The sequence below is a fragment of the Ptychodera flava genome, chromosome 12 (genome assembly GCF_041260155.1).
Source record: "Ptychodera flava strain L36383 chromosome 12, AS_Pfla_20210202, whole genome shotgun sequence".
In the NCBI taxonomy this organism is placed as follows: Eukaryota; Metazoa; Hemichordata; class Enteropneusta; family Ptychoderidae; genus Ptychodera; species Ptychodera flava.
In genome coordinates, this window is record NC_091939.1 from 26,686,430 (window position 1) to 26,712,152 (window position 25,723).

At 38.9% G+C, this 25,723-nt stretch overlaps 1 protein-coding gene across 2 annotated transcripts in view; it reads right to left on the bottom strand.

Moving 5' to 3' along the window:
• Positions 1–952: 952 nt before the first annotated feature.
• LOC139145534 (GATOR1 complex protein DEPDC5-like) overlaps positions 953–25,723 on the bottom strand; it is a 40,439-nt gene continuing 15,668 nt past the window's right edge. The window contains exons 12-30 of one of the 2 annotated variants that reach the window (XM_070716762.1): positions 24,701–24,838; positions 23,518–23,666; positions 22,838–22,895; positions 21,826–21,994; positions 20,990–21,220; positions 20,470–20,781; positions 14,591–14,728; positions 13,681–13,964; positions 12,946–13,040; positions 11,793–11,961; positions 11,218–11,400; positions 10,358–10,492; positions 8,776–8,984; positions 7,710–7,845; positions 7,259–7,352; positions 6,406–6,579; positions 5,588–5,757; positions 4,514–4,719; positions 953–2,405 (exon numbers count right to left, since the gene is read on the bottom strand). In XM_070716762.1, the coding sequence (XP_070572863.1) occupies positions 2,015–2,405; positions 4,514–4,719; positions 5,588–5,757; positions 6,406–6,579; positions 7,259–7,352; positions 7,710–7,845; positions 8,776–8,984; positions 10,358–10,492; positions 11,218–11,400; positions 11,793–11,961; positions 12,946–13,040; positions 13,681–13,964; positions 14,591–14,728; positions 20,470–20,781; positions 20,990–21,220; positions 21,826–21,994; positions 22,838–22,895; positions 23,518–23,666; positions 24,701–24,838 (3,441 nt within the window). In that variant the 3' untranslated portion in view covers positions 953–2,014. The remainder of the gene's footprint in view (positions 2,406–4,513; positions 4,720–5,587; positions 5,758–6,405; positions 6,580–7,258; positions 7,353–7,709; positions 7,846–8,775; positions 8,985–10,357; positions 10,493–11,217; positions 11,401–11,792; positions 11,962–12,945; positions 13,041–13,680; positions 13,965–14,590; positions 14,729–20,469; positions 20,782–20,989; positions 21,221–21,825; positions 21,995–22,837; positions 22,896–23,517; positions 23,667–24,700; positions 24,839–25,723) is intronic. The other variant, XM_070716763.1, reaches the window with a different exon arrangement.

Here is a 25,723-nt window from a genome sequence, read left to right on the forward strand (position 1 = left end):
GGCAGAATGAACTTACCCAGTCCCTTCCTGCATGTAGAGATGGCAAGAATAACATCACATTTCATCATCTGCCTCTAGAGGGCGCTCTATGACGACAAGCGCCTGTGTTCTCCTGGCCTTGAAGAGAAGTATACAAGAAGTGCCCACTGACCGATTTCAGGGTATACCAATGCAAATTAGTAGGCCCAAAATTTAATACCCTAACCCTAACCCTAGGATTTGGCCAAACTATGGTAGCAAAAGGCGAATTGTCAAATTTTCCTTTCTATACTATAGGCTTGCAAGCTATACTGCTTGTCAGTGTAGTAAGGACATATCTGTCACTGAGCAATTGTGTAGTCTCCCAGTGAATGTGTATCAAAGTCCACCAGTATTTGAATCTTATAGTAAGAGGATACAAACTCTGTACTTATGAGAAACTGAAGATGTCCTTTTCTTCTCCGCCATTATATTACATTAAATTTTGAAGTCTCCTCTGAAAGTGAAATTTTTCTCGGAAAACCTGTCCAACAGAGCATTATTGTTCTCCAATTCTGAGAATGAGGAAATTATGCGATGCCTGCCATGAAACATGCACTGCCCATAGTACAGTGGGTTTCAATTTTGTGCTGCAACTCTTTATGTGAGACAGACACATTTTATGTACAATATAAACAATTAGCTTGGGTGTCACCACACATTTCAGAGTCGCCGATTCATTCATACAGTAAACCAGCATGGGGTCTGAACCGATAGCTGAACAGTAGCGTACACTTGAGCTACAATGTAGCCGATTTTGGTAACAATTACAGCTGAAAGTTAGGAGATATTTACTGGGGCTAAAGCTGTCTCAAACACAGAGTTGTGGCACCGAATTGCAACCCACTTTATTTATGGAGGAAGCTCTGACAAAGCACATGGAGCACAATGTGAAGTCTGGTGAGAGAAGCAAAGTTGTAAGACAATCAGAACCTTAATTTCATCCACTTTATTTATTAACATGTAAATGTTAAACTGACAGAAAAAATACTTTATTCAATGTGGTTGAAATATGCATACTGGTACACAGAAATGTGCGTATGTGTGTCACAACTTTTGATGAGAAGTCATTTCTTCCATGATACCCATGTATCCAGAATTGCTTTTACTCGTCTCTTACTTTGAGAGACCTAGTACCTGGATTATCTGGCAAGGAGAAATGAAATTTTGTCTCATAATCATATTTTGCAACACTTCCTCACGGAGAGTATGTATAGTATCTTAGACATGAATGAGATGCAGAAACAGGTACACGATTGAGGCACCTTACAGAGCTTGCCTGAAAGATACATTTGTCTTCGAGTATTAAATGTCTGCACTCTCAAAATGGAACTGCTATCCTGGCAGAGGCAGTAGATTTTTCAATATGCATCCATTCACTTGGGAAGTTCCCGCCATTTCTAGCAATATCTTGACCAATCTCTCACACTGTTTACTAGTAAATAAATGCTTTCTTGTTTAGCTATACAAAATAAACCCTTTATTCAACATTAAGCTCGTTTGAATCACGTTAAACTACAGTGACATGATATCACATGATTTGACATTCAATCTTGCAAAGGAGGTACACTGTTAAAACACTGGTCCAAAACTTCACTGTGAAAAGAATCAAGTTTTCTTAGTGGGTACTCTCAAGCTTTATGAAGCAAACTGACCCCCTAGGACTATGGTGATTTGTAAAACTGTTCAGCTACATATGGCCCGGTATTCCTTATTGTTTCTGTAAAGACAACTGAAATGGCTTCGTAGAATCATTGCTGATATACTACTTACTATGATCAGCTAGCAATACATCACTGGAATACTCTGAGTGAAAGTGCAAGCAAACAGTACAACTATTTCCTTTGCTGATCCTCATTTCTTCAGCGTTAGTCACTATACACTTTTTGAAAGCCACACATTAGACCCTGATACTTCTCATAATTTGTTTAAGTTTCTATAGCAGGCATTTAGTTTAGCCACCATAACAAAGAGAGCAGCGTACAAAATCTTTCATTCAGTCTGACTCATGATCTTCTGGTTTGTTGGTTTGGTGAGAGGGGGTACTAAGATGGTTCCAGAAGGTACTCAGACGGCCATCTTTGTCGGCGCAGAACTGCTTGAAGTCGCTCAGCAGCTTCTCGCAGAATTTCTCGTCTCCCGTGGAAGCCGACCTCCATCGCTTGGTCAGCATGAAGTTGTTCATCCAGTAGAAGCCCGGTTGGCTTGTTTCGTAGTTTCTGGCCACGCCCAACCGCCTCTGCGGAAGCCCCTCTCTGGTTTTGCACTCTCGCCGGTCTGGTATGAAGGTGAACGCTGTGCCGCTGACATGGACGTACTGCTCTGAGGCCTCCGGTCTATTTCCGTATGATGTTGAATGGTACTTTGAATCGCGCATGAAACCAAACCTATCAGAAAATTGAGACAAAAATGTGACAGATACCAAACCTGTTCACCCCAATTACTTGGAGAAAGTCCAAAGTAACATTTGATAACAAGAGGTTTGGGTCAAACCATGGTGGTGAAGGGGTGAAGTCTCTGAAAAGATTACTCAGAAAACAGTACCAACAACTTCTCAAACCAAAGATAAGGCTTTATAAGTGGAACTTTTGATGTACTTTCCAGCATTTTTTTCTTGAAGTCAGATACTTTCTGTACTTGTCCTACTCCAAAAGTCATGTTGAAATGCCCTGTATTTGTGATATGTAATTTGTGGACAAATGTCTTTCACACAGTTCAAGCAATGTATTCATTGCTTCGCTTTGATAAAGTTTGTGTGCAATATATGATAGTAAGCGTATGAGCATGAGTGCTTCACGAACTCTACAGCGTGTGGGAAGGTCGCTGTCAGAAAATTGTGACAACTTAGCTCGGTTATTGAATCAATCTTTTTTGAGATTGGGGATTTGCCCGAGTGGTTTTAATCTTTACGGCCCTGATACGGCTTTTGCGGCCCGAGATCGTACGGCGGAAGGGCCCGAGCGTGCGAGGCCCCGTATGCCATACGACCAAGGGTTTATCATATACCTTATGGAATGATAAATATGTAGTTTAAAAATGCGTGCGATATCAAAAATCCATCGCCATTTGTGTCAGTTTTTCAGAAATACGACGGCCGCTTCCCGTCGCGGATTGACATACATAATGACGTCATTTGTTTACCTGCAGAATTCTAGAACGCGCAAAGCAACATCCGTACTGTACGTGACCAACAGAGATCAAGGCTGAAATCGAGGTGTAAGAAGGACAAAAGCGTAATGTCAGTTTCTGGTAATTTATACTGAACAGGCACGCACTTAGTATACACAGGATTTCACTAGAATTTAGAAATAAAAGTCGATGTCACCGGCGCGGCTCCACTGTCGCCATGCGCAACTACAATCTGAGCGAGCAGACGTTTTCCTAATCTCGTGCTGGCTTTGTGTATGAATGGAACATTTGTGGATAGCAACGCGCGTAGTAACCAGAATCGAGGTAGTTCAGAAATGCACGCGATTGCCCATATTTGGGCACCGGGCCAGGGCGTGATACGTAAAAAAAATGCACGGATCTGAGGGCGCTTTCTCCCATAGCTTTACACAGGCACGTGAATGTAGGTTTATGATAATGTCTGTGGCTTCTCCGCTAGGTGATTGGGTACCATACGTTGTGAGTTCGAACCTGATTGAAACCACCGTGTATTCAATGCTATTTTCGACAGCTCAATTTTAGTCTAGACAAGAATGCATTGGGCTGAGAATAACAATTTCACATTGAACACAATCCATTGTATTTGCAAAATTAATAATTTGTATTTCATCGTATGTTATGAAAGAGAAGAAGAAAATGTGCTCATTTCTACAATGGACACACAACAAAACATAAAAAGTTTTAAAGCTACTGTCCCTTTAAGGTAATGCACGCCGTGCAAAAGAAAGCGTGAAAAATTTGCTCCAGATTTCCTGAAGGAAACTTCAAGCTATTCTTTCACAATCAAGAATGAAAAATCAGGGGTCACTTTGCTAAATTTGGGATTAGAGAAACAAACTGCCTAAAATTTACCAATATTTGGAATTCAAATCTGTTGGCTATATCCTGCATGAACTCTATTGGGTAAAATTCAATTTTTGATTTTCACAAAGGAAAGGCAGTGAACACTTCATGTACACCACACACTTTAAAGTGAGTCCACACGCTAAACTCAAGCAGCATGCCAGGTAGGTCTGGTAGGTATCATAAAAAATATGGGTGCACAAAGTTTTTCGGGGGCACATTCTAGTGAAATGGAGAAAGCAATGATTTGGGAAGTGAAACATCTTATAAGTAGATACAGCAGACTAAAGGATACATAAGGCATCAACTTTAGTCTTTTGGCTCAGTAATAATGTCATAAAAAAAAACTGTGATGAGAAACTGAAGTCTGTGTTTTCATATCAGGGTTTGAATACTGATATTTTGTATATTTACTATCTTCCTTGATCTCTGAATTCAAAAAGAAATCCTGGACATTGAAAACTATCAACAGAGACAAACTTACGCCTTGAGGATTTCCCTCTGAAAGAACTCGATACGTTGCACATCCACATCAGTGCCTGTGTCTTCCAGTATATGGTCACACTGCAGCTGGATGAAGAGTGGACACCGAAGCGGATCCCAGAAGAGGGCGTTGTGACCGAACGGATCAATGGTGGCTGGTATCAGGTGAAAACCACAGCCACCTGCTTTACGTGCCCAGCTCTGGACCTGTTGATGGATAAAGATAATATTAGACCCTGTCAACTGCCATGCCTCAGTTTTGCTGTAACACAATGCTGTCTTACAGTATTGTTGGAGCTATGTACAGCATAGCTGTGGAAACACAGCTGTCTGTGATGGGGCAGGCTGCGTCTAGGTGGGTCATCAAAAAGTCAACCCTGCTACGGACAGCTGCGGGCCGCCTTGTGGGGAAAATAGGTAAAATACTCGGCGCTAAAAATGACTTCTATTGATATGCCATTAAAGACGCCACACTTTTGAAGAATGGGAACGAATGTGAATAGAGTGAGGGTCAAAGTCCGCTGCAAAGTACTCCTTGGAAAATCAGCCAAATACGTAAACGAACCAGAGATTTTGTTCACAAAAGGAGTTAGGGAATGAACAATAATCAGAGTTCAGGCAGGTATAGGTCATTTTATTGAACTAGGGTCACTTTGGTTTATTTGCCGTTCAAAGTCCCAACCAAAGTTGAGTCGTCGTAATTTACCCATTTTCCCTACAAGGCAGCCCACAGCTGTCTGTGGCAGGGTTAACCTTTTGATGATCCGCATAGACGCAGCCTACCCAACCACAGACAGCTGCGTTTCCACAGCTCTGTCTGTACAGCAGAACAATGTAGGAAGGGTTCTCAGTCAAAGTACAAACAATCAAGTTCGACGATCAAGGTCTATTTAACATCAACCCAATACCTCCCAAACATCATCATTCTCATCACCATCGTCGTCATGTTTATCATCATTGTCATCATCATCATCATGACTACCATCATCATCACTGTCGTCATCGATGTGGTCGTCGTTACAGAAGAGACAAGACAATCAAATCATACGATTTAAGTGATGAAAGTAAACCATACCATATCCATGACGAGACATCCCGTGGCTACCAGCCACTGTACCTCCAACTGAAATGCCGAGTCTGTTTTGTACATTCCATAGTAACACACATGACACCACTCAACTCTGTTACTTTTGTTGTTGATGTCAACGTCCAACAAGACATCCTTCAGCAGTTTTAACCTATAACCTGAATTGAAAGTGGAAAGTTGTTATTACAATCTGAATGAATTCAATGCGTAGGAAATGGAATAAGATCTAGAAAGTCAAAGTCAAAGAATGTGTAAAATGTCAAACAAGCGGTATAAAATCATTAGATTTGAATGCAGTCTAAAAAACTGAAAACAGAATAAGATGCAGAATGTCAAAATAATAAGTCAATGGCACCATGCAAGAGGAGCGTATCTCCTATGCTTTAACACAAGGGAAACGCCCTTCTTGCACTGGGCCATCAAAGTATAAATCTTATCACCCTATAAAGTCAAACAATATTTGCACATACAAATTCAAATAAATACTTCAAACCGCTTGAATTATATGTGTAGAAAATCAAATACTGCATCAGGAAAGTTATGTTTGTTGGTATTGTCTCATTTGAAAAGATGATTGCCGTGTTTTACCTGTTCACCCCCAATTCCCTGTAAACTGGTCCAAAATCACCATTGATAACAATGGGTTTTGGCCAAACCATAGTGGTGACAGGGTAATACCTATTTGAAAACACTTGTGTCAGTAACTTTAGCAAGTATCATAGAAAAGCTGTAGTTTTTAAATAAATATATATGGGTCTAAGCTATCACAGTTATTAAATACACAGATAGGATAGGCCCCTACTCACTGCTTGGTTCTCTCAGCTGGTTGCTTCGCCATCCAAATGTAGATCCATACGATATATCATAAACCTGCTCCTCCAGCTGTGACTCTGACCCACTTTCCACAGCGACCTCAAACCAGTCTGTCTCAAACGTGTCAAAAGCAGTGTATCGCCTCTTGAGGTCTTTCAAACTTGAATCTGAAACATTTTGGAAGACATCAGGTTAAAACCCGGAATTTGATTGGACTACTGCACACACGAAACGACATGTGCAAACAGGCACAGGAATACATGTATGTGTATTTTCATATGCATTTGTACATGTGGGTTTGTTTGTATTGCCATCATGTGATCTCATGAGCACACTGGGTTTGCAGGACATTGTGCATCCTTCTTATTCCGGAGCTGAACCATTCAATGGCATTACTAAGATTCAGTAACTCTAAGTATTTGTTTGCACAATTGTAAAGGTATACTGTCACCTGTTCCAATTTTGCCATAGTTGCCATGGAAAGAGAAAATCTAACCAATCACAGATTTTAAGCAGGTGGCCGCTTTTTTAAAACAGTGCCGTCATATGGGCATATTTAGATTACAGGTGACTGTATACCTTTAACATAGAGTCTTCAGCCTCTGTTTTCTATAGAACACCTCAGTAGTTAGAGAGTGACATCTTATTCAAGAGTATGCCCAACTCACTGCAGTCAAAACTTGCCGCCACCATGAGTCTGAGACACACACCACAGGATGACTTGATTGTGAAATGTGGATTTTGTACACAGGAAACCTGGTACATTGTTACCTTAGACTTAACAACTCATGAGAAATACACCTTGTTGTTAGTTTACTTCATGCTGCGAAGATTTCCATCACTTACCCTCAGGAATGATAAAGTAGAGGAAGAAACCATTGACAAATGGGTGTGCTTGTAAACAACTGGCATGTACAATAAATCCGCTTTCCACCATTGTCTGTAACAAGATTCAAATCAGATCAAAATATTTTTTTTAAATGCAAATTGTTTAAGTAGACATTGTTTATATTGCATCAAATACTAACAGTCAAAGGTGTTAGAACTTTAACAGATGAGAGGTAGGCAGAACAATATCTGTTGCAGTTACAATCCCAGCACCATGATATGTACGAAGTATAGTGGCGGAAATCACTGTGATGACTCAGCAAATCATTTATGTAGGTTTCATTTCATTTCACTTTTGAAAAGGCTGTTCCAAACCATAAATATTTCTTGAAAAAATCATTCATAATAACAGAGATTTGGAAAGAGCTGGAAAAACATGGAAAAAGAGAATCTGGTGAGGGCATGGTACCTGGAAGATTCCCACAGCCTGATGTTCCTTGATGTCACCTTGCAGTGTCTGCATCATCCAGCTAACAGCTTCTGCACTCACAAAGGTGTACTCAGGCAGAGCTCTCTGATCACAGGGCAGGAATGTCATGCCACAACTACAGAGAATAGGAATAAATGAATTAACATTGGAACAATGAGGTCAGGTGAAGTTTAAGTAATACACACCTCAAAAAACAAAGTTTTGCTGTATTTCCTGAAAGGAAACCTTAAACCACTGTCTCACATACTCAAGAAAAAGTAGGGCTCAGTTCAAAGTTTTGGGATTAGAGAAATTAGTTACTAAAAATTGATATTTGAAATGGGCACTACATCCGGTGCAAACTTTACAGAGAAAAATCAAAAATGCGATTTTCACAAAAAGAAGACATGAGCACTTTATTAGGTGAACACTTCATTCACTCCAAAGGCTTAAATTTAGTCCATACAAGTGGTAGACCATAAAAGTATGGTGAAAATTTGAGTTTTAAAAGAAAATTTTCAGGTACATTCTATCTGAAACATACAGAGGACTAACATCATCATCTCAATCTAAGTACTTATCAGTGTCTTTATAACAATGCGGCTGGGATATTTCTAGGATTTGACAAACAGAGTAGTGCCAGTGAAATGTTTGTTACCAATAATTTGTACAACTTCTATGCACTTCCTAGAAAACAAATGTATGGTTTTATGACACGTCTATCGAGAAGTGAAAATATGATCGTTGGGCTGGTACATGATCGTCTTTATTTCATCTCCGATATTTGTAGATTGTGGATCGATTCCCTGTACCTTTGATTTTGTCTTTCTCTACCAACACAAGAAACATATTTTTGTAATGCTCTAAGAAACTTTTTCCTACACGTGAAATAAGAATTATATGGACTGATTTAGTCCAAATAAAGTGAAATAAATGAATGAATAACCTGTAAAAGAGCTGCGGTGATGAAACTATCTGTAACAGTCAATGATTTTGGTCTCTGTGAGATGGTATATGGTATTCAAAAAAGCAGAAGTTGAGTTTGACATTTTTTCGTTGTTTATACCTTGAATCTTTCATGGCCTTGATAAAATCCTGCAGCGGTGACTCCAGGGTCAATTTCTCCTCGTCATCTTTGGCCCCATCTTCTTTGTCAACTGCTGACGTCAGAGCTATGGAGATGGACTCATTGGATGGTGTAGAGCTGTCAGCGTAGCTCATGGTTACCGTGGCGACTTCACTGGATGCCGCGGCGAGGACAGAGGAGTGCGACGACTAGGGTATGAACAAACATACAGACAATGATGAAAATCTGGATAGATGTGCATATGTGTGAGATTGAAATAAGCAATCCATTATACATACTGCTTTCCATTGACCATCTTGACGTTACTTAACTTTAATTCTAAAGTGATTTTGCGCGTGAATTTAGACGCCTTCAGTGACCAATTCAAAGAGCCTGCCAATCATGTATCAACCAATCACCTAATTAAACTGAGTTCATCACCAAAGTGAGTAGAAAGTGTTCACTCATTGACGTCTACTCTCACCGATGCTTTGATCTGACACATTTTGAAAGACTGACTGTAAGCTGTACAACTCAATCCATTAATCCTTGCCTGACACGGTACATTAGATAATTAGCTGTACGGCGCATACAAAGCGTTGCTGTGATATTGTGCACAAAAAGCCATGACCCACATTAATGCGGATCCTGCGTGAAACGTCTATGGTCAGGACACTAAAAGGTATCGCCCTATGAAGTTAATTAGCAAATGGTGGAATTGTACAGATTTCTATCATATTTGTTCATCAGTCTGCAGGGCAAAAGTCTCTATCCATCACTGCCTTGTGAGATTTTGAAGATGAGAAGACCTGAAGCTGATCAGAGAATTTTTGTTCATATAGCTTTCTGTCTGTCACCCTGAATACTAAATAAGATCTTGACTATAGTATTGAGGAACACACCATACTGTGTGATACATGATCATGATCAGAATGCCTAGATGTCATTTTTTTAAGCTCTAAGATCATATAAAGAGTGTATTGCTCTCCTCCATGTTTTTTCACATACAGACCATTTTCTCGCGTAATGTAAGTTAATATAATATAATCATAAATTATTTGCCATTTACATGATTTAAATCAATATTGCTTCTGTGGCACAAATTCAACAGATAATTTGAATTTGGCCAGCTTAGGTGTAAACAAGGTATTCATTCGTTATGCATCTCTCTCTCTCTCTCTCTCTCTCTCTCTCTCTCTCTCTCTCTCCCCCCCCCCATTCCACATTATGAGTTTGTTGGCATCTATGATGCTTACAACATTCATGACAACGGAGCTGTACAACCTTAATATCTAATATTGCGAAAGTCCAAAATTGGTGCTCATAGTGTAATATGTGAATCGTATAATTTCAATGTACCTAAAAGTGATTGACACACATCACAGATCTAGACTGAAAGCTTGTCAGGTAAAAGACATTTTATATATTATACAGTTATAAATTTAGGACTGATTTTTTTGAAATAGAACTGTGCTCCACTGCTTGGCTAACTGTTGACTCACGCACTCAATCATGTCTCTCAGCTGGATTTAAAACAAGCAGAAATAACAGCAAAATGGAGTGATGGTAATGATGTACATACTTTTGGAGTTTGTGGTGTATCCTTAGATGCAGTTTCTTTATCTAACAGTCCCTGTGGTAAATTGGACAACATGGCAGAGCTGGCTTTTCTGGATGGTGGTCTACTCGGAGGCTGGCTGTCCGGGGCTTGCAGCTTCTACCATTCAAACCAACGAAAAGAATGTGTTTCCCTTGGTAAGTTTTGAATCAAAACATTTACAATGCCTTGTGTGTGATAACATTTTATAACAAGTTTTTTTTTCAATTTCATAATAACATATTTCAGTTTCAGTACACTCAGCAACTGTTAGGCTCTCGGCCTTTCAAGAACTGTCATACAGTACTACTTCAGGGCTTACTACACTTTTGATGCTCAGAATGAAAGTTGTTACTTATATCAAACTTTGACACGGATATTGATGCAAAAATGCCAAAGTAGTTCATAAACCTATATCTCCTTGTGACATACGCCTACATTACATTTTCAGTAAAGTTCATTCCAATTAGAAACCTTAAAATGAGTGCATCTGAAAGACTTACTGATGAACTGCGTCATTGAAGTAGTGTGGCAGTACCTGCACAATGCAAGTTCTGTATGTCATGACCTGGTTTGTCACAAATCATAGTACTATTGACAAAACTCCATTCAATCATTACAAATGTACAAATGTACAGGCTTTTTTCAGGAAATTGAAAGAGAATGTGATTAGAAAGTTACTCAAATCAAGCAGTAGTTCCTTATGTGAGTGTTGTAGAAACCCTTTTCAAAAGTTGTGTTCATGTAAAAGCTTATCTCAGAAGATAATAATCACAATTTTTTAGGTGGAGCTGAGAAACCAACAGTTTTGCCTGACTGATTGAATGCCAAAACTGTTGTCTTACCTTCTTTCTTGATGCAGGCGATCTCCTTATTCGATTCAAAACTTCCACAAATCTGAGAAACCCTTCCAGGTTCTCACTGCTGAGGTAGATATCACACTTTTCACCGCATCCCTCGTTGATCTTCTTGGTGGCCGCACTGTTTGAAGGCAGCAATAGAAATCTGCTCCTCCAGTATTTCAGAGACTGAGTGAGTAATAAAGACGGGGTGGAGTATTAAAGTGGTGACAATATTTGTGTAGCAAACCAAATGCTTCCTTAGCAGAAAGTACAAGTAGGAATATGTTGCAGATTGTTGCGCAAGTTCAACAAATGATTTTGTTTTGCCTAGATCAAAATCTTGTTCTCCGACAGAATAAAATGTAACAGTTTGTGACAATTCTTCATAATTTGAAGGGAAATTCAGGTAACAATTTTATTCTCGATACAGGGTTGTTGTTGAGGAAAACACACAACAGGTGGAAATCTGTGCGTGCTACAGAATTCGTCAAATTTCTTGGCATGAGTGGGTATTTTTCCTTCAGGGAAATTTGAGCAAAAGTTTAAGTCTTACTACCTTAAGACAAAATGTGACCTACTTCCATGAGCGAGAAGCTTTGGCTGTCACACACATAATTGTCCAGGTAATTCCAATTGAACTCTTCCAGTCTCTCATGGCGAAAGACAACATCAGCAGGCTCGTATTCGATTTTGTCAACAGGCCACAATCTGTACGTGTAGTTGACAGAGGGTGCTTGAGTGATGTATCTGAAATTAATCAAACGATCAATCATTGAGTAAAGTGATCGATCAAATTCAGTAACTTGCAAACAACAAAAATAAAACCATAGAAAACAAATTGAAAAATTCAAAAAAAAATTTTCCAGAAAGCATCTACAAGGCCAGACAAAATTGTTTCCAGGAATCGTACATTTGATGATTTGGGATTTTTTTTAATCTCGTAAACTAGCGTAAAATGAATGTTCATAAATTGCAAAGACATTTTGTTCAGCCTCTTTCCTGTAACCAAAAATTTCATAATACAATGTTGCTGAACAACAAGCTGTGTCTTGCATGAATCCATAAGATAAACTTACCACAGTAGGTACATTACAAACTCAAAACAAAGGCATAAGTCACTCTAAGATGGCATTCAATGTTCATACAGCTTGCCAAGATTTTGTGATCTGTAGCACAAAGAAGACTAAGAGGCTACTCTAATTCAAGGTCAAGTTGACAGTGCTTTACATCCAAAGTCAATGAACTTTGCAAAAGAACATGTTTGGCATGGCATATTACCGTGATTTGGTGAACAATAGTTTACCTAAGTTTTCTTGAGTGAAAGCATCTCTGTGAGATATGCATGGTCCATAAAGTACAAGTCACATAAAATTCAAGAAATTTCAAGCTCATTTTTAGTAATTTTCAAGGAATTTTTGAGATCCAAAACACCATTTTCCAGGCATCATTTGTTATGATATATCATTTTCTACACTATTCTACAAGTCACTTTTATGACACCATGACTGACTATTTCATAACGTGCATGGATAGTACCAATCTTCCAGGACTGTCCAGGATTCAGTGTCTTTTTCAAGGAAATTTCACAGACTTTCAAGGAGGTGTTCAAATTCAAGGACTTTAAATAAGGAGTGTACAGAGGGAAGGTATACTACACACACTGTAGAGTCATCATTTTCTGTTCACCATAAAAGCTTACGGTACGTCAGCTGTTATGAACAGTGCACATACCTTGGTCTGTATCTGATGACGTTGATGTTTTGATCTACAGCCAGATTTATCCTGTGATAGTTTCGTCCAATGCTCACCCAGTATTCAGGCATTTCCTAGAATCAATCCATGGTTGCATCAGTCAGTTGAGCAAAGTGAACAATCATTATATAATCAACAAATTCAGGTTCTCATTAACGTTCACATCTCTAAATACACAGCCAATTTTTTAAGCTACACAATTCTGTCATTTGGGCATTGTGAATGACTTGGATTTTGCTGACACTACGAGCGATGTAAACACTGTATCTTGGGTACGTTAGTGATTGAAGAAATTCTCCCTCTCAATTTCATGTGTTATGTAACTGACTTTTCAAATTGGGTAAATAAACCAATTATAAAACATGTTTGTTAACAATGAATATCTTTAAAATTTAAATGTTGCAACTATGTTGATTTGATGCATCTAGATATCATGCATGAAATACATTGTTTGTAATCAAGAAAGTCGCACACGCTGAATTCCAATGACCGCCTCCCTTTAAAACAAGCTATAGATCTGAAGTAGATCTCTCTTAATTGTAATAAGGGAAGTTAAAATTATATTTTTCTCGTCTTTATGGTAAGAGAATGATGGAAGAACGAGGAATATAGCAAGAGCAAAGAATGGTCAGATATCAAGTCATGTCAATGAACATGGTGGCACGATCAGTCTGTGTTGGTCTCTTAGAAAAAATGACAGAGTTTTACATTTACCTTCACCTGATCAAAATTAAGCGCATGGAATGGTCTACTTCCCACGGGGGTGGATTTCTGGCTCTGTGGGAGCACTATGAGCTGGCATCCCTGCATCAAACGCTGGGAGACGATCTCCAGAAACACCTGGTCTGTTGTCAGGGTCTTGCTGCCAATCACGACCTCATCAGCCAAAAGGTCGTAGGTCGACTCAACAAAGGTCTTGGCGAGCATGGCTAAGTCGGGCAAGTAATCAGTGGTGATGGGCAGGCAAGCTGGCCATGTCAATGATTTCCAATCAACACCTACAGCAGAAAAACATCAGGATTCACATAGATCAGGTTTCTTAGGGTCAAACTTAATACAAAACTGCCTCAGGTGTATATTGAGTAACAATTGAGATTAAAGAATGCCATCTTATACAGCAATATCATAGATCAAACTTAGGATCAGAAAAAAAGGAAGAGAAAACAAATCAGTCTGAGTAAAAGTACTCGGAGAACAGATTTTCAGCAGCAGTTCTTCAGATCTTTGTATTGTTTGCTTGATGCAAGTGTTTTGGTAATTTCCATAAAAAATGTTGAGGAAATAGTGGGAAGAACACCATTTCATTTTGTATTATTAATGTAAAATCAAGAATTCATATTAATTTCAAAGAACTAAATCAGAGATTTATGGTAAATTTGATATTGTCTGTTTCATTAACACAAAAATTTGTTGGGTGACCCCTTCCTTATATTCATGTATTTATTTATTTATTTATTTATTTATTTATTTATTTATTTATTTAGAAATTCATACATTTATTTCAGGTTTATCAAAGATTACACTTCGTCTTCTCTTTAATCAAAGCAAAAGAAATTCTTTGAAATCAATGTTTGAGGGTGCATAATATGTGATGGTATTTCCACAGTGCACACAGTCCACTCACCCGTTTGAAGAAGTGGAGACCATTCTTGTTCACCAGTAACACCCCAGTACCATCCTTCGGTGATGTTCTTGAAACTTTCACTTTGTCCATGCAATGATGGATGATGGGATGCCAGAGTCTCACTCCGACCTCTGTTATCTAGAGACACAATATATGAATAATGGCTTTAAGGTAGAACGCACCTTGGGGACAGACATTCGGACTTTCAAACTTTTACAATTCTCTTCTGATATACCACATGTGGGGTTCATTTTAAAGCTCTTATGTAAGAAAACTTTCTACTGACTTAGTTTTTCAAAATTCGAAGATTTTTATTTTTCTCCATAGAGTTAACACAGGGATGGCAGCCATTTTCAATTTCTAATATCAGTAAATCTTGGGCAGTTTGTTTCTCTAGTACCAAAATTTGCACGATGACCCCCTATTATTGTACTTGGGCCTCAGCCCAAGTACATTTGTTTTCATTCCGTGGGAAAAAACTGTAAGGTATAACCATTTCTGGCTGAGACCAGGGAGGGCAAAATGTATTGGCTTCATCTTTCTTGGCATAATAAATGGCGTAATGATGTTAACTGAATGGAAGTGCTGCTCTCAGCCAGTCTTGAATAAGTGAGATGTGAATATAAATGCTTCTCTATCTGAGTTTTTGCCACAAAATCTTCTGAATATAATCAAAATGTGCATCGAAATGCAACAATTAATGCACCCTCCGTTTCCTAGGCGATGGCACGACCCTTGCTACACCCACTGGACGAGCCAAAGTGGGAGGGGTAATTTCGGTTTGGTCGAACAGGAGGGCTCGAGACCAGAATTTAACATTTAAACTTGAAACATGTTTAATCACTGACAAGATGTGGATTAGTGTTAATCAAAGAGAAAGTTTGAAAAGGAAAGGTTTTATATCCCGGACACAATGAAAAACATTACGACTGGAAACTGTACCCCCGGTTGAGAATAGTAATGCCCACAGCGATGGAGAACACTTATCCTTGAGCTGAGAAAACCAGACCATCATTTCGAAATAGAGCTGCAGATTCGAGAAGCTCGTTAAAAATAGCTAGGTACACCCCAAAGGGGTGGTTTCGAGTCTTGAGGGCAAATTTCGCCTCCTTCATTTAGAAATCGTACGTTTTTTTTCCAGGGGAACACATCATTTGACACAAAATTTGCATGAAAAGGGGTCGCCAGTAAGCACGTGGTCAAATCTGGCATAAGAAACAATATGAAATGTCGGGTAAAGCCAGTCCAAAATAAACTGATTTGAACTTTGTGTTTTGTAATTTATACCACTGCAGTAACATGACCTTTTTTTGACAACATCACACAATGTAATACGTTTTGAAACTGAATACTCCGACGTATTCTGTGTCCCCTTTGCTAAAAAATACGGTATGCCGATTACCATGTAAGGAGATGATGACGTCAAGACAGATTTGTAGTGCGTTTGGTCTTGGATGGTGCACGAAGTTTTGTCGAGGTAGCTTGTGTATTTATTTCCTAAATGGGAGATATTAGGGTCGATCTAAAAGAAGGCCGAAAAATGTTATGATACTCTAAGCGAGCTGAACTCCAATGCGAATGGTTGGATAATTTGGAGGATGTTTAGAATGATCTCGTCTCATTAAGATTATTTGGCGGTCAGTATTGAATTTCAACTGCGTCACAAGTTTGCGTCGAACGGTCAACGAACGATATTTTAGAAATCTGGAGACATTGCACATCGCAGTTTTATTTTAGTATTTTATATTTTACAAAAGATGTAAGAAGCAATGATTTTGTTGAAAATTCTGAAAAAAATATAGGAAGATTTGATCGCGAACACATTTTCACTTGGGGGTCAACTAGCCCTGCGTACAATGCTGTGTGTTCCGCTACAGCTAACCGCCCCGCTCACCACAGCCCTGCAAAGACCCGTACGTAGGGTCGGTGACTTCAAATCCATTTTGAAACTTGACGTAACAAATTACTGCCGAAATTCAGCGTTCTTGGGCCCAAGTCGTATCCCAGCCTACCTCAGCTACTCGATCGCTTCCAAAAATGACAGTCTTTTATTCACTTCTCGTAAATAACCGTCGATGTCGGCAACTCTCTCGCTGGCCCTGCGTACCTAGCTGTGTGTTAGCTGTAGCACGTAGCATCGTACGCAGGGCTAGGGGTCAACATGGGGTCGCAGCCATGTTGCCTCAAAACTTATTTCTGTCTGCACTCAAAACTCAAAAATGTCACATATGAACCTGAAAAATCGATGTAATTTTGTCAAACTTCGGCGAAATTTCAGCCTATAGACAAAATTTCATCTAGGTAAGGTAAATTTATTGAAATTTGATCGACAAATAATCCTGAGCTTGAACGTGACAGCTCGCCTTCTCCGGGAAGTCATGCATCCGGCCAGCTGCCCATATGGCCGGGTGCATGAGATTGTTTTCAAGCGACGGCGGCAGACCGTACGGGGCTCTGGATATGAACCTACCGCCGGTGTAGCTGTAATAACTGTTGCGTTGTTTTTTAATAGCGCTGTTCATGGTTACAGGTTTGTTACGTACGGGGCTCTGGATATGAACCTACCGCCGGTGTAGCTGTAATAACTGTTGCGTTGTTTTTTAATAGCGCTGTTCATGGTTACAGGTTTGTTACTAAATATAGCTGTACGCGCGCGACATCGGACACGCAGTTTGAAATGCGGACAAATTTTATCAATGTTGCATGCGTGGCTGTTTTTGCAGCTTGTACTCTGAGTCGTGAATATGTATTTTAGTATTCACTGTTACTCTAGCAGTCGCCCACTGAGATGTATTTTCTTCGTTCTTGCATGCGTAATTTTCAAAAGCGTAATCTAAAAATGCAGACAAATATTTATTTTTGCATATTAATGAGAGAACAGTGACGTAAACTGTGAACAGCCCTATTACCATGGACGAAGTCCGAGGGGACTTATAGGTTTGGTCATGTCCGTCCGTCCGTCCGTCCGTTCACGCCTAGTACCCAACCCCATACAGATGCACGTCGATTTGTTTCACAATGCTATCAAATTTGGCCGTGTTAGAGGACTTTTTAGTTTACACCTCCATAGACTCCCATGTATAAGGCAGTTCTCCATAGACTCGCATGTATGATGCCAAGAAAAATAAAAATTTAGTTTCTCATTGTATTCATATTGCCTAAAGGATGCAGTGACACAGTTTTTTTGTCCCCACGGATAAAGTCCAGGGGGCTTATAGATTGGCTCATATCCGTCCGTGAGTCCATCAGTGAGTCCATCGGTTCACGCAGATATCTCAGACATTTTGACAAAATATCATGTGACCTTGGTGACCTTTGACCTGAAATATACATTATTGTCCATAACTCAGTAACCACAAGTGCTAAACCTTTCATATTTGGTATGATGGGACACCTTATGACGCCAATATTGTACCCCATTAATTATGTGCATATCTAATTATGAGCGAGCCAATAGAGCAAGAGGTCTGATTTCTGGTACTAGTATATAGGGATAAGTTAACAATATAATTTGTTTGACAAAACTTCACGTGACCTCAATGACCTTTGACCTCAAATATACATATTTGTCCACAACTCAGTAACCACAAGTGCTACACCTTCATATTTGGTATGAAAGGACACCTTATGACACCATATATTGTACCTCATTAATTATGTGCATATCTTATTTTGAGCGAGCCAATAGAACTAGAGGTCTGATTTTTGGTATATAGGAATAACTTAGCAATACAATTATTATGACAAAATGTGACGTGACCTCAATGACCTTTGACCTCAAATATATATATTTGTCCACAACTCAGTAACCACAAGTGCTACATCCTTCATATTTGGTATGATAAGACACCTTATGACACCACATATTGTACCTCATTAATTATGCGCATATATAATTTTGAGCGCGCCAATAGAGCTGGAGGTCTGATTTTGGTATATAGGAATAACTTAGCAATACAATTATTTTGACAAAATGTCACGTGACCTCGATGACCTTTGACCTCAAATATATGTATTTGTCCACAACTCAGTAACCACAAGTGCTACACCCTTCATAAATGGTATGATGGGACACCTTATGACACCACATATTGTACCTCATTAATTATGCGCATATCTAATTCTGAGCAAGCCAATAGAGCTGGATGTCCGATTTTGGTATATAGGGATAACTATAGGGTAGAAATCTAAATATGCCCATCTAAATATTAGACATCTACCATCGAGAACAAAAGAAATTTGCTGTAATTTGAATATTTAAGGAGTTTAAGCAATTCCCGCTATAAATAAAGAACCCCTGCCTCAAACTCCACAAAAGTTGCTAGACATATTTTGCCGTTGTCATGCCATTGCTTCGTTTAATAACCAGTTAATCAAATGCCTCATTGACAGGAGGAAATTCAAGACCATATTTGAATAGTAGTATATATTGTCCTCAAAATTACTCTATCACGGCCCAAGTACTCATTGCCTTCAGCAATACTGCCTTGTTATTCTTGATTTTGAAAGAGAATGATTGAAAGATTCCTTGAAGAAAGTTAGAGCAAAAGTTTGTCTTTTACTTTCCAGGTGCATACGACCTTAATTATCAGATCTCTTTCCTTTTTCCTGAACTGAGGTTGTAAAACAACAAAAATGGATTTGCTTTCATTCATAGCAACTCAAATGTTGTTGAGTCTGTGAAAATAATTATACAAAACCACAGAACTCAGCTCAACAACAGTGTGTATGCATTACCAACTATGGAGATCAAATTTATGCAGTTACCATCTGAGGAGAACAAAATAAATTGTAACACACCTCATCCGCAGTCTGTATTCTAATTCGTCAATTGATAGTCACGTGGGGTGCGTTCTTTTTGTGCTGATCCACGTAAACGGCGTCATCAGCCATCATTTGTTTGAACTGTTGCCTGCCAGGCATCAGTTCCGAAAAATGATGCCCGCTGACGTCAAAAACGACATTGACGCGAACGCGGACCGGAATGTAAACAAAGATGTCGTCTGCGGCTGATCGAAACGAGTCGAGAAATTTCTTGGTTTATCCTACTTTCTGAAGAAGAATTGAATGCTTTGGTTTCCAACAAGGACTCGATATGGACAAAAACTATAATCAAAGGTGAATTGAACGTTTTGCAGAAGTATTGCGATCCTTTTGGGAAAAAACTTTTTCTTACTGAACGACATCATAGGCCTACATGTACATGCGACACGTTTTGTGTATAGTACGTTCTTATGCATGGCTACGGATGAGGTGTGTTACAAAACACATATTGACTGGCATGAGGGCAAAAGCATACGTCTTTAACCCCTCGGGCCTGTGAGTCACCCCCAAAACAGACTGTTTCCCTCGGCCTACGGCCTCGGGAAACAGTCTGTTTTTCGGGGTGACTCACAGTCCCTCGGGGTACAGACGTATGCTGTTGCCCTCATGGCCAGTCAATATGTGTATACTGTCTCATGCAAATCATGCAAATGACCCTTAGGGAATAGTGGGGTCGTTTTGCACAGGGTGTTCAAAAGTTTTTTCAAATAGGTGGCAAGTTTCTTTTAAGTGTGTATGGTAAACACCCTGGAAAATGGAACTGTTCATATAAGATGCATCCTTCTTCATAGATATAGATGGGAACATATTTTATTAGAGAAATTGCCAGCCAAAATCAATGAAGAGCTTGTATATTGGCCAAGTGTCCTGCTAAAAATGAACACACTGAAACTTTGCAAGACCACTGTATCTGTAAATGGAATTTCCAAGCCCACCAAAAACAGCACAGTTGCCTTTATTGAGAGAGAGAGATTTATGATGAACTTCTTCTGTAACTTGTGTTGAGAAAGTTGCTCTATCTGTCTGAATGAAACATGCCAAGATCTCAGACATACCATTTTCAAACATGTTGATGACACTGCCCCTGCTGCGGACTGTTCCCAGACTCTCACTGCTGGTGCTGAGCTGAGACGCAGCACTGGACAGACTTGACGTACTGGTGGATGAATGGAGATCATTGGCACTCAGGGTGTCGCTGTCGCTGAATCTGGCCGACACGTTGGCCTTTTTCCTGGCCTCAATGACCGCTGATGCTGCTGCTGTCACTTCCCTGGTTGGTACAGACAGATCACAAGGTTCAATGTTGATGTCATCCAGTAAAGCAACTGTCTGCTGGTGGTGTGCCTGCATTGCCTTCCCACTTGGACCTGGAATGTATGGATATAGCTGGTTATATAAAACGTCCCAAACTATATACTGTGTCAGACTTCACAAAACAAAAATATAGACTATCTTTATAACAGAATATGCAAATAACATGTAAATAACGTCATCATTATGCAAATTAGCAAATAATTTGTAATTCAAGAAAATAGAAGAGTTTGGTTAAAAACTAGTATGGTGACATTTACAAACCTAGTGGGAATGTATGTGTCCATCTTCTCTTGTTTGATGTCAATCTGTCAATTATTTGACTGGGTGCAAAAGGATTGATTAGCGCCCTCTGTGGTCTTTGTCCATTGGCATACGGTTTACCATACTGGTGGTCTGAAACCATACTGGCACTGCCGACAATGGCCCTGGTGGGTAGGTAGTCGTCGTTCTCCCTTGAACCACTGTGGTTGTGTAGACTTTTGCTCATGCAGTCTGTTTAGTTAAATGAAAAGTAGAATTTGAATGAAAACGAAATGAACAAAAGAACCAATTTTTATACAAACAAGAATGAAAGGATTTCTTGGACATGAAGGTAAAGATAGCAGTTCCTCATCCAACTGAGTCAGTTGAAATCTCCACGGGCTAATGAACCATTTTTTTACGGGAAATTATACTAAATTTCTGCACATTTGTTTTGATAAAAGGTATCACAGTAAAAAATCCCAGTATTGCTTTGGAAGCAGTTTCAATCGGACATTGTAAAGTATGATGAGTTCAGTGGCACAATCAGACAGTCTTGTCACTTCATCAGACAATCACATCAAAGTGGAAAATTTCAAGATAAAACAGAGGAAATAGTAAGTTTCCGACAAATTAGTATAAAAACTTCTGATTACCCAACATGTATCCTGTTTTAAAAAAGTTCAGCTTGTGTCACTGAAAACATTTGAAGTTGATTTCATGCAGACAAAGTCCCCTACTCGCAAAGACAAATGGAAAAATACCACAGCCAATGCTTCTTTCAATCCTAGTTGTATGGGCTTATTATTTTTTCCAGACATTCTGGGTCCCTTGATGTGAGACGATGCGTACAGTACCTGGGGTCCTGGCTTGGTATCCTCTGGAGTTATCAGTGACTGTGTTAGACCTCGGTCTCATCATTGGAATCTGTACAGCATTGCTGGACAGCGATTTGTGGGGCACGTCAATGTCGGATGACACTGGTTGAAGTTCAAGGGAGTGTTTCCTCATGTGCATTTCAGATTTCTATTCACAGAGAAAGAGAGAGAAAGAGAGAGAGAGAGAGAGAGAGAGAGAGAGAGAGAGAGAGAGGGAGGTTAGTCAGAGGTAGGAGTAAGTTTTCTGACGCAAAGGTGTGAGCTATATTCCTTGGACAGGTCAGCACTGAAAAATTTTTCCCATGATTCACTGGTTAGGGCAAGATATCAGAAAAAGTCTGAGGTGATTTGTTCAGTGTCTAAATTGCTTGAATTACATCATAACAACAGAAGTACATGCAAAAATATAATTCTCCACATATATGTATGTGAAGATTGGAAAAAGACATGGTACATATTTATATTATGTACCAGACCAAACACACTACAGTTGATATTGCCTAGCTTTCACACATACATTTTGGAAAATACTATCAAAATTGCCAGGGTTGTAACTTTTTTTGAAAAGTATTGATATGATATGATAAAAAGAGCAGTTGGAGTGAAAATCTACATCAAAGATGACAAGAAATTTTTGCTAGTATTGTATTGTATTGTATTGTATTGCATTGCATTGCATTGTATTGTATTGTATTGTATTGTATTGTATTGTATTGTATTGTATTGTATTGTATTGTATTGTATTGTATTGTATTGTAGGTTGGTTCTCATCTCTTAAAACTTATATTGGTCAAGATATTCTAGTCACAGTCATAGTAACAGCAAAAGCTTGTTTCTTGGAAGAGTTGAAATCAAGATTTTGAGGAAAACAGACATTCTCTTTATACTTCACTCTTTCAAATTATTCACTGTAGTACACAGGGGCATTTCACAGTTCCTTGCTGAATTCAAGTTTTCAAATATTTACTGTTGGAGGTTACAGCCTCCCTACCTTAAATCTGTCTGTGTATTTGGTAAATCTCTTTGGAGTGAGGTACTGACGAGGCCGGCTGAAAAAATACAGAAAAAAAAAGAAGTTAAGATTAGCACCTTGATAGAAAAGAAAGCACTGAAATACACTCTTTAATTATGCAAAATGACTTCAGACTTCCCCTCTTCATTTCACAGGTCAAGACCTGCCTTGAAAGCTTTCAATTAAGATAATTGCACGGGATCATATTACAGAAGCATCAGAGAAATCTACAACATTATGTAACTGATACAATCTGACATGCACCTGTCTTGCCCCAAGACTAGGATATGAACATAAATGCCGGCATGCCTTGTTCAAGCATGAGTGCGTCATACAGTCTTATTTATTCTGATGTTACCCACCAGCAATACAAGCTGCATTTCTTTTTTGAATCTTGGTTCTCTTCATACGATATGCACATGGCATGCTGCGGTCATCAATATTCCGATCAAATGGAACTCGACAGAAACGTAAAGTCTCTTACATGTATGTCTTACAGTGCAGTGAAATCCCTTATTAAAATCTACCCAGGAACTATAGGTTTTAATATTGTCTTGGCAAAATCACTGTACTGGGTCCGGGAAGAACCAGGCATGCAACTGACACTTCTTACAAGGATGAAGATGCATAAAATGTAACTTGAGAATGCCGCCACTTACCCACACTTGACGTAGGATGGGATCCTGAAGACCTGGGCATCGTAGGCGTTGTGGTCAACGATCTCCGGGAAATCACTTGAGTCCGTACTTGTAAAATTGTCACCGTGTTCATACAGCGACGTGTCCGACAATGATGCCGGATCAGTGGTCTGAAAAGAAAGTTCCAAAAATGATTTGAAAACATTTCATATTGTGGCACATTATGCGAGTTTATACAGCAATTGTGCATAAAAACTTGTGACGTATCGTTCATTTTCCAAAGTTTAGTAAACTCGCCAGTGTACATTTGTGCTCACTAAGATGTATACAATCTACATGTTGTAATTATTGATGAGTCTGGTGACTGTCTTCCCCGAGAAGTACATTAATAATTCTGATGCTTCTGAGAAACACACTAGTGAATCAGCAGCTATTCAACAATTTCAATAATGTGATTAACAAAGATCATCTTCAAGACAAAGCGATGGAGAGAAAATACCAAAGCGCACTTAAGATTGAATTTTAAAAATGGATGAAATGTCTTGTCTGTGCATAATAACGCAAAGCAAGTGATAAGATCTTATTATTGTTTCTTTTGATGGGTCTGGAATGGAACAGAAAGTAGGAAGAAATACAATGCAAATCAATATGACTGAGGGGTGTCAATGTTCACACTAAAACCCTGGAGAGTGCAGTACATCATCTCTTTCTTCCACATAAAAATACTCTCACTGCAAAAAAATCTCATACTATAATAACAAATTGACATATTTTTTTATCAAAAGCCTGGAAAAGGAGGATGGTTTATGCTTATTTTTACAAAGAAGTAAACGTTTCCAATTAATATTGATCATGCCAGATTAAAACAGGAAAACTTGAGTGCAAGCTTCTCTTTGAGTGGAACTTTGGGGTATTTCACAAAAGTTTTGTCCAGAACTACTTGTGGTTCAGCATTATCAATTCAGAGACTGATTCTAAATCTGACTCAACTATTAGAAATTGCCACAGTGAGCAACATACAGGTGTTGATAACACCCTTTTTACTATTTCAAAGAGATATCAAAAATGATATTTCTCAATGGCCGGGTGACCACTCAATCTAGACTGGAGACTTTCAATCACAAAAAGCTGTAAAAGGCATTCTGGCTGAGGACAGATATTTTTCCATTATTTTGCAGTCAAAATAACATTACCCGGTACTCACTATTTTCTCGGCAAGTTTGATTCTCGGAATCATCTTGGTTTTGCGTTGCTGGTCCTTGGTGGTGTAAAAACTATGGTTTATCCAATATGGAATATTGTAGTCGTCTCCAATGTCAGTTGATCCCATCTTGTTGTGAAACTGAAAAAAAAAAAAAAAAATCCTAAATATATACAATTTAAGATACAATACTAAGTATTACTGTATAGTTCTATAGTTCTTTTACCAGTTCTATGATGTAGTGCATGCCAGGATATACAAAGCATACGTTACTCATAGAACTTTTAGCGGTAGGGTATACACAGGGTATGTTACTCATAGACACTATGGCAGGTTACACCCTGACCTATATGTTCGTCACTGGTGGAAACAACATACATAAGGCATTCTTTGGCATCGCATCATTCTTGTATAACAATCTGTTGTACAACACATACTTAATATTATTTTTTATTTCAGTGTGTAAATGGTGTTTGATACGGCCATGGCAATGCATTGCGGGATAGTCTGGCAAAAGCCTATACTTTCCGAGAATTTACTCATCTCTGTCTACAGGGCTGGAAATACTAACATGAACACTGCGCTATGCGTGTCCATGTTACCTTGGTGCAAGTAGATTTTCAGACCAACCTGCACACTGTGCATGCTAAAAAAAATACACCACACATTCATATCTTCACCAGAAACTGTTGACCCAAGTGGTACAGTTGGTGATTTTTAAAATGGCAAAATTTACAGTGTTAGCTTTGATTTCAAATCAAAGTAGATGTAAATTGACGGACTGAGAGTGAGATTTGAAAGAGGTCACAAAATATATACCGTATAGGAAATGAGCATAAAGCTGCATGTCATCCTCGACGAAGCCAAGCTTTAAAGGAATATTACCCTACATTTCAGGAATCTGAAAAGGTGATCCTGCATCATGGGATGACGGGGAGGATGGCTTTGGAATATCTTTCTGATAAACTACTGGTAAAACACTGTCAGTGTGCAGGTACTTAGAAACTGATACATGCTGATATAAAA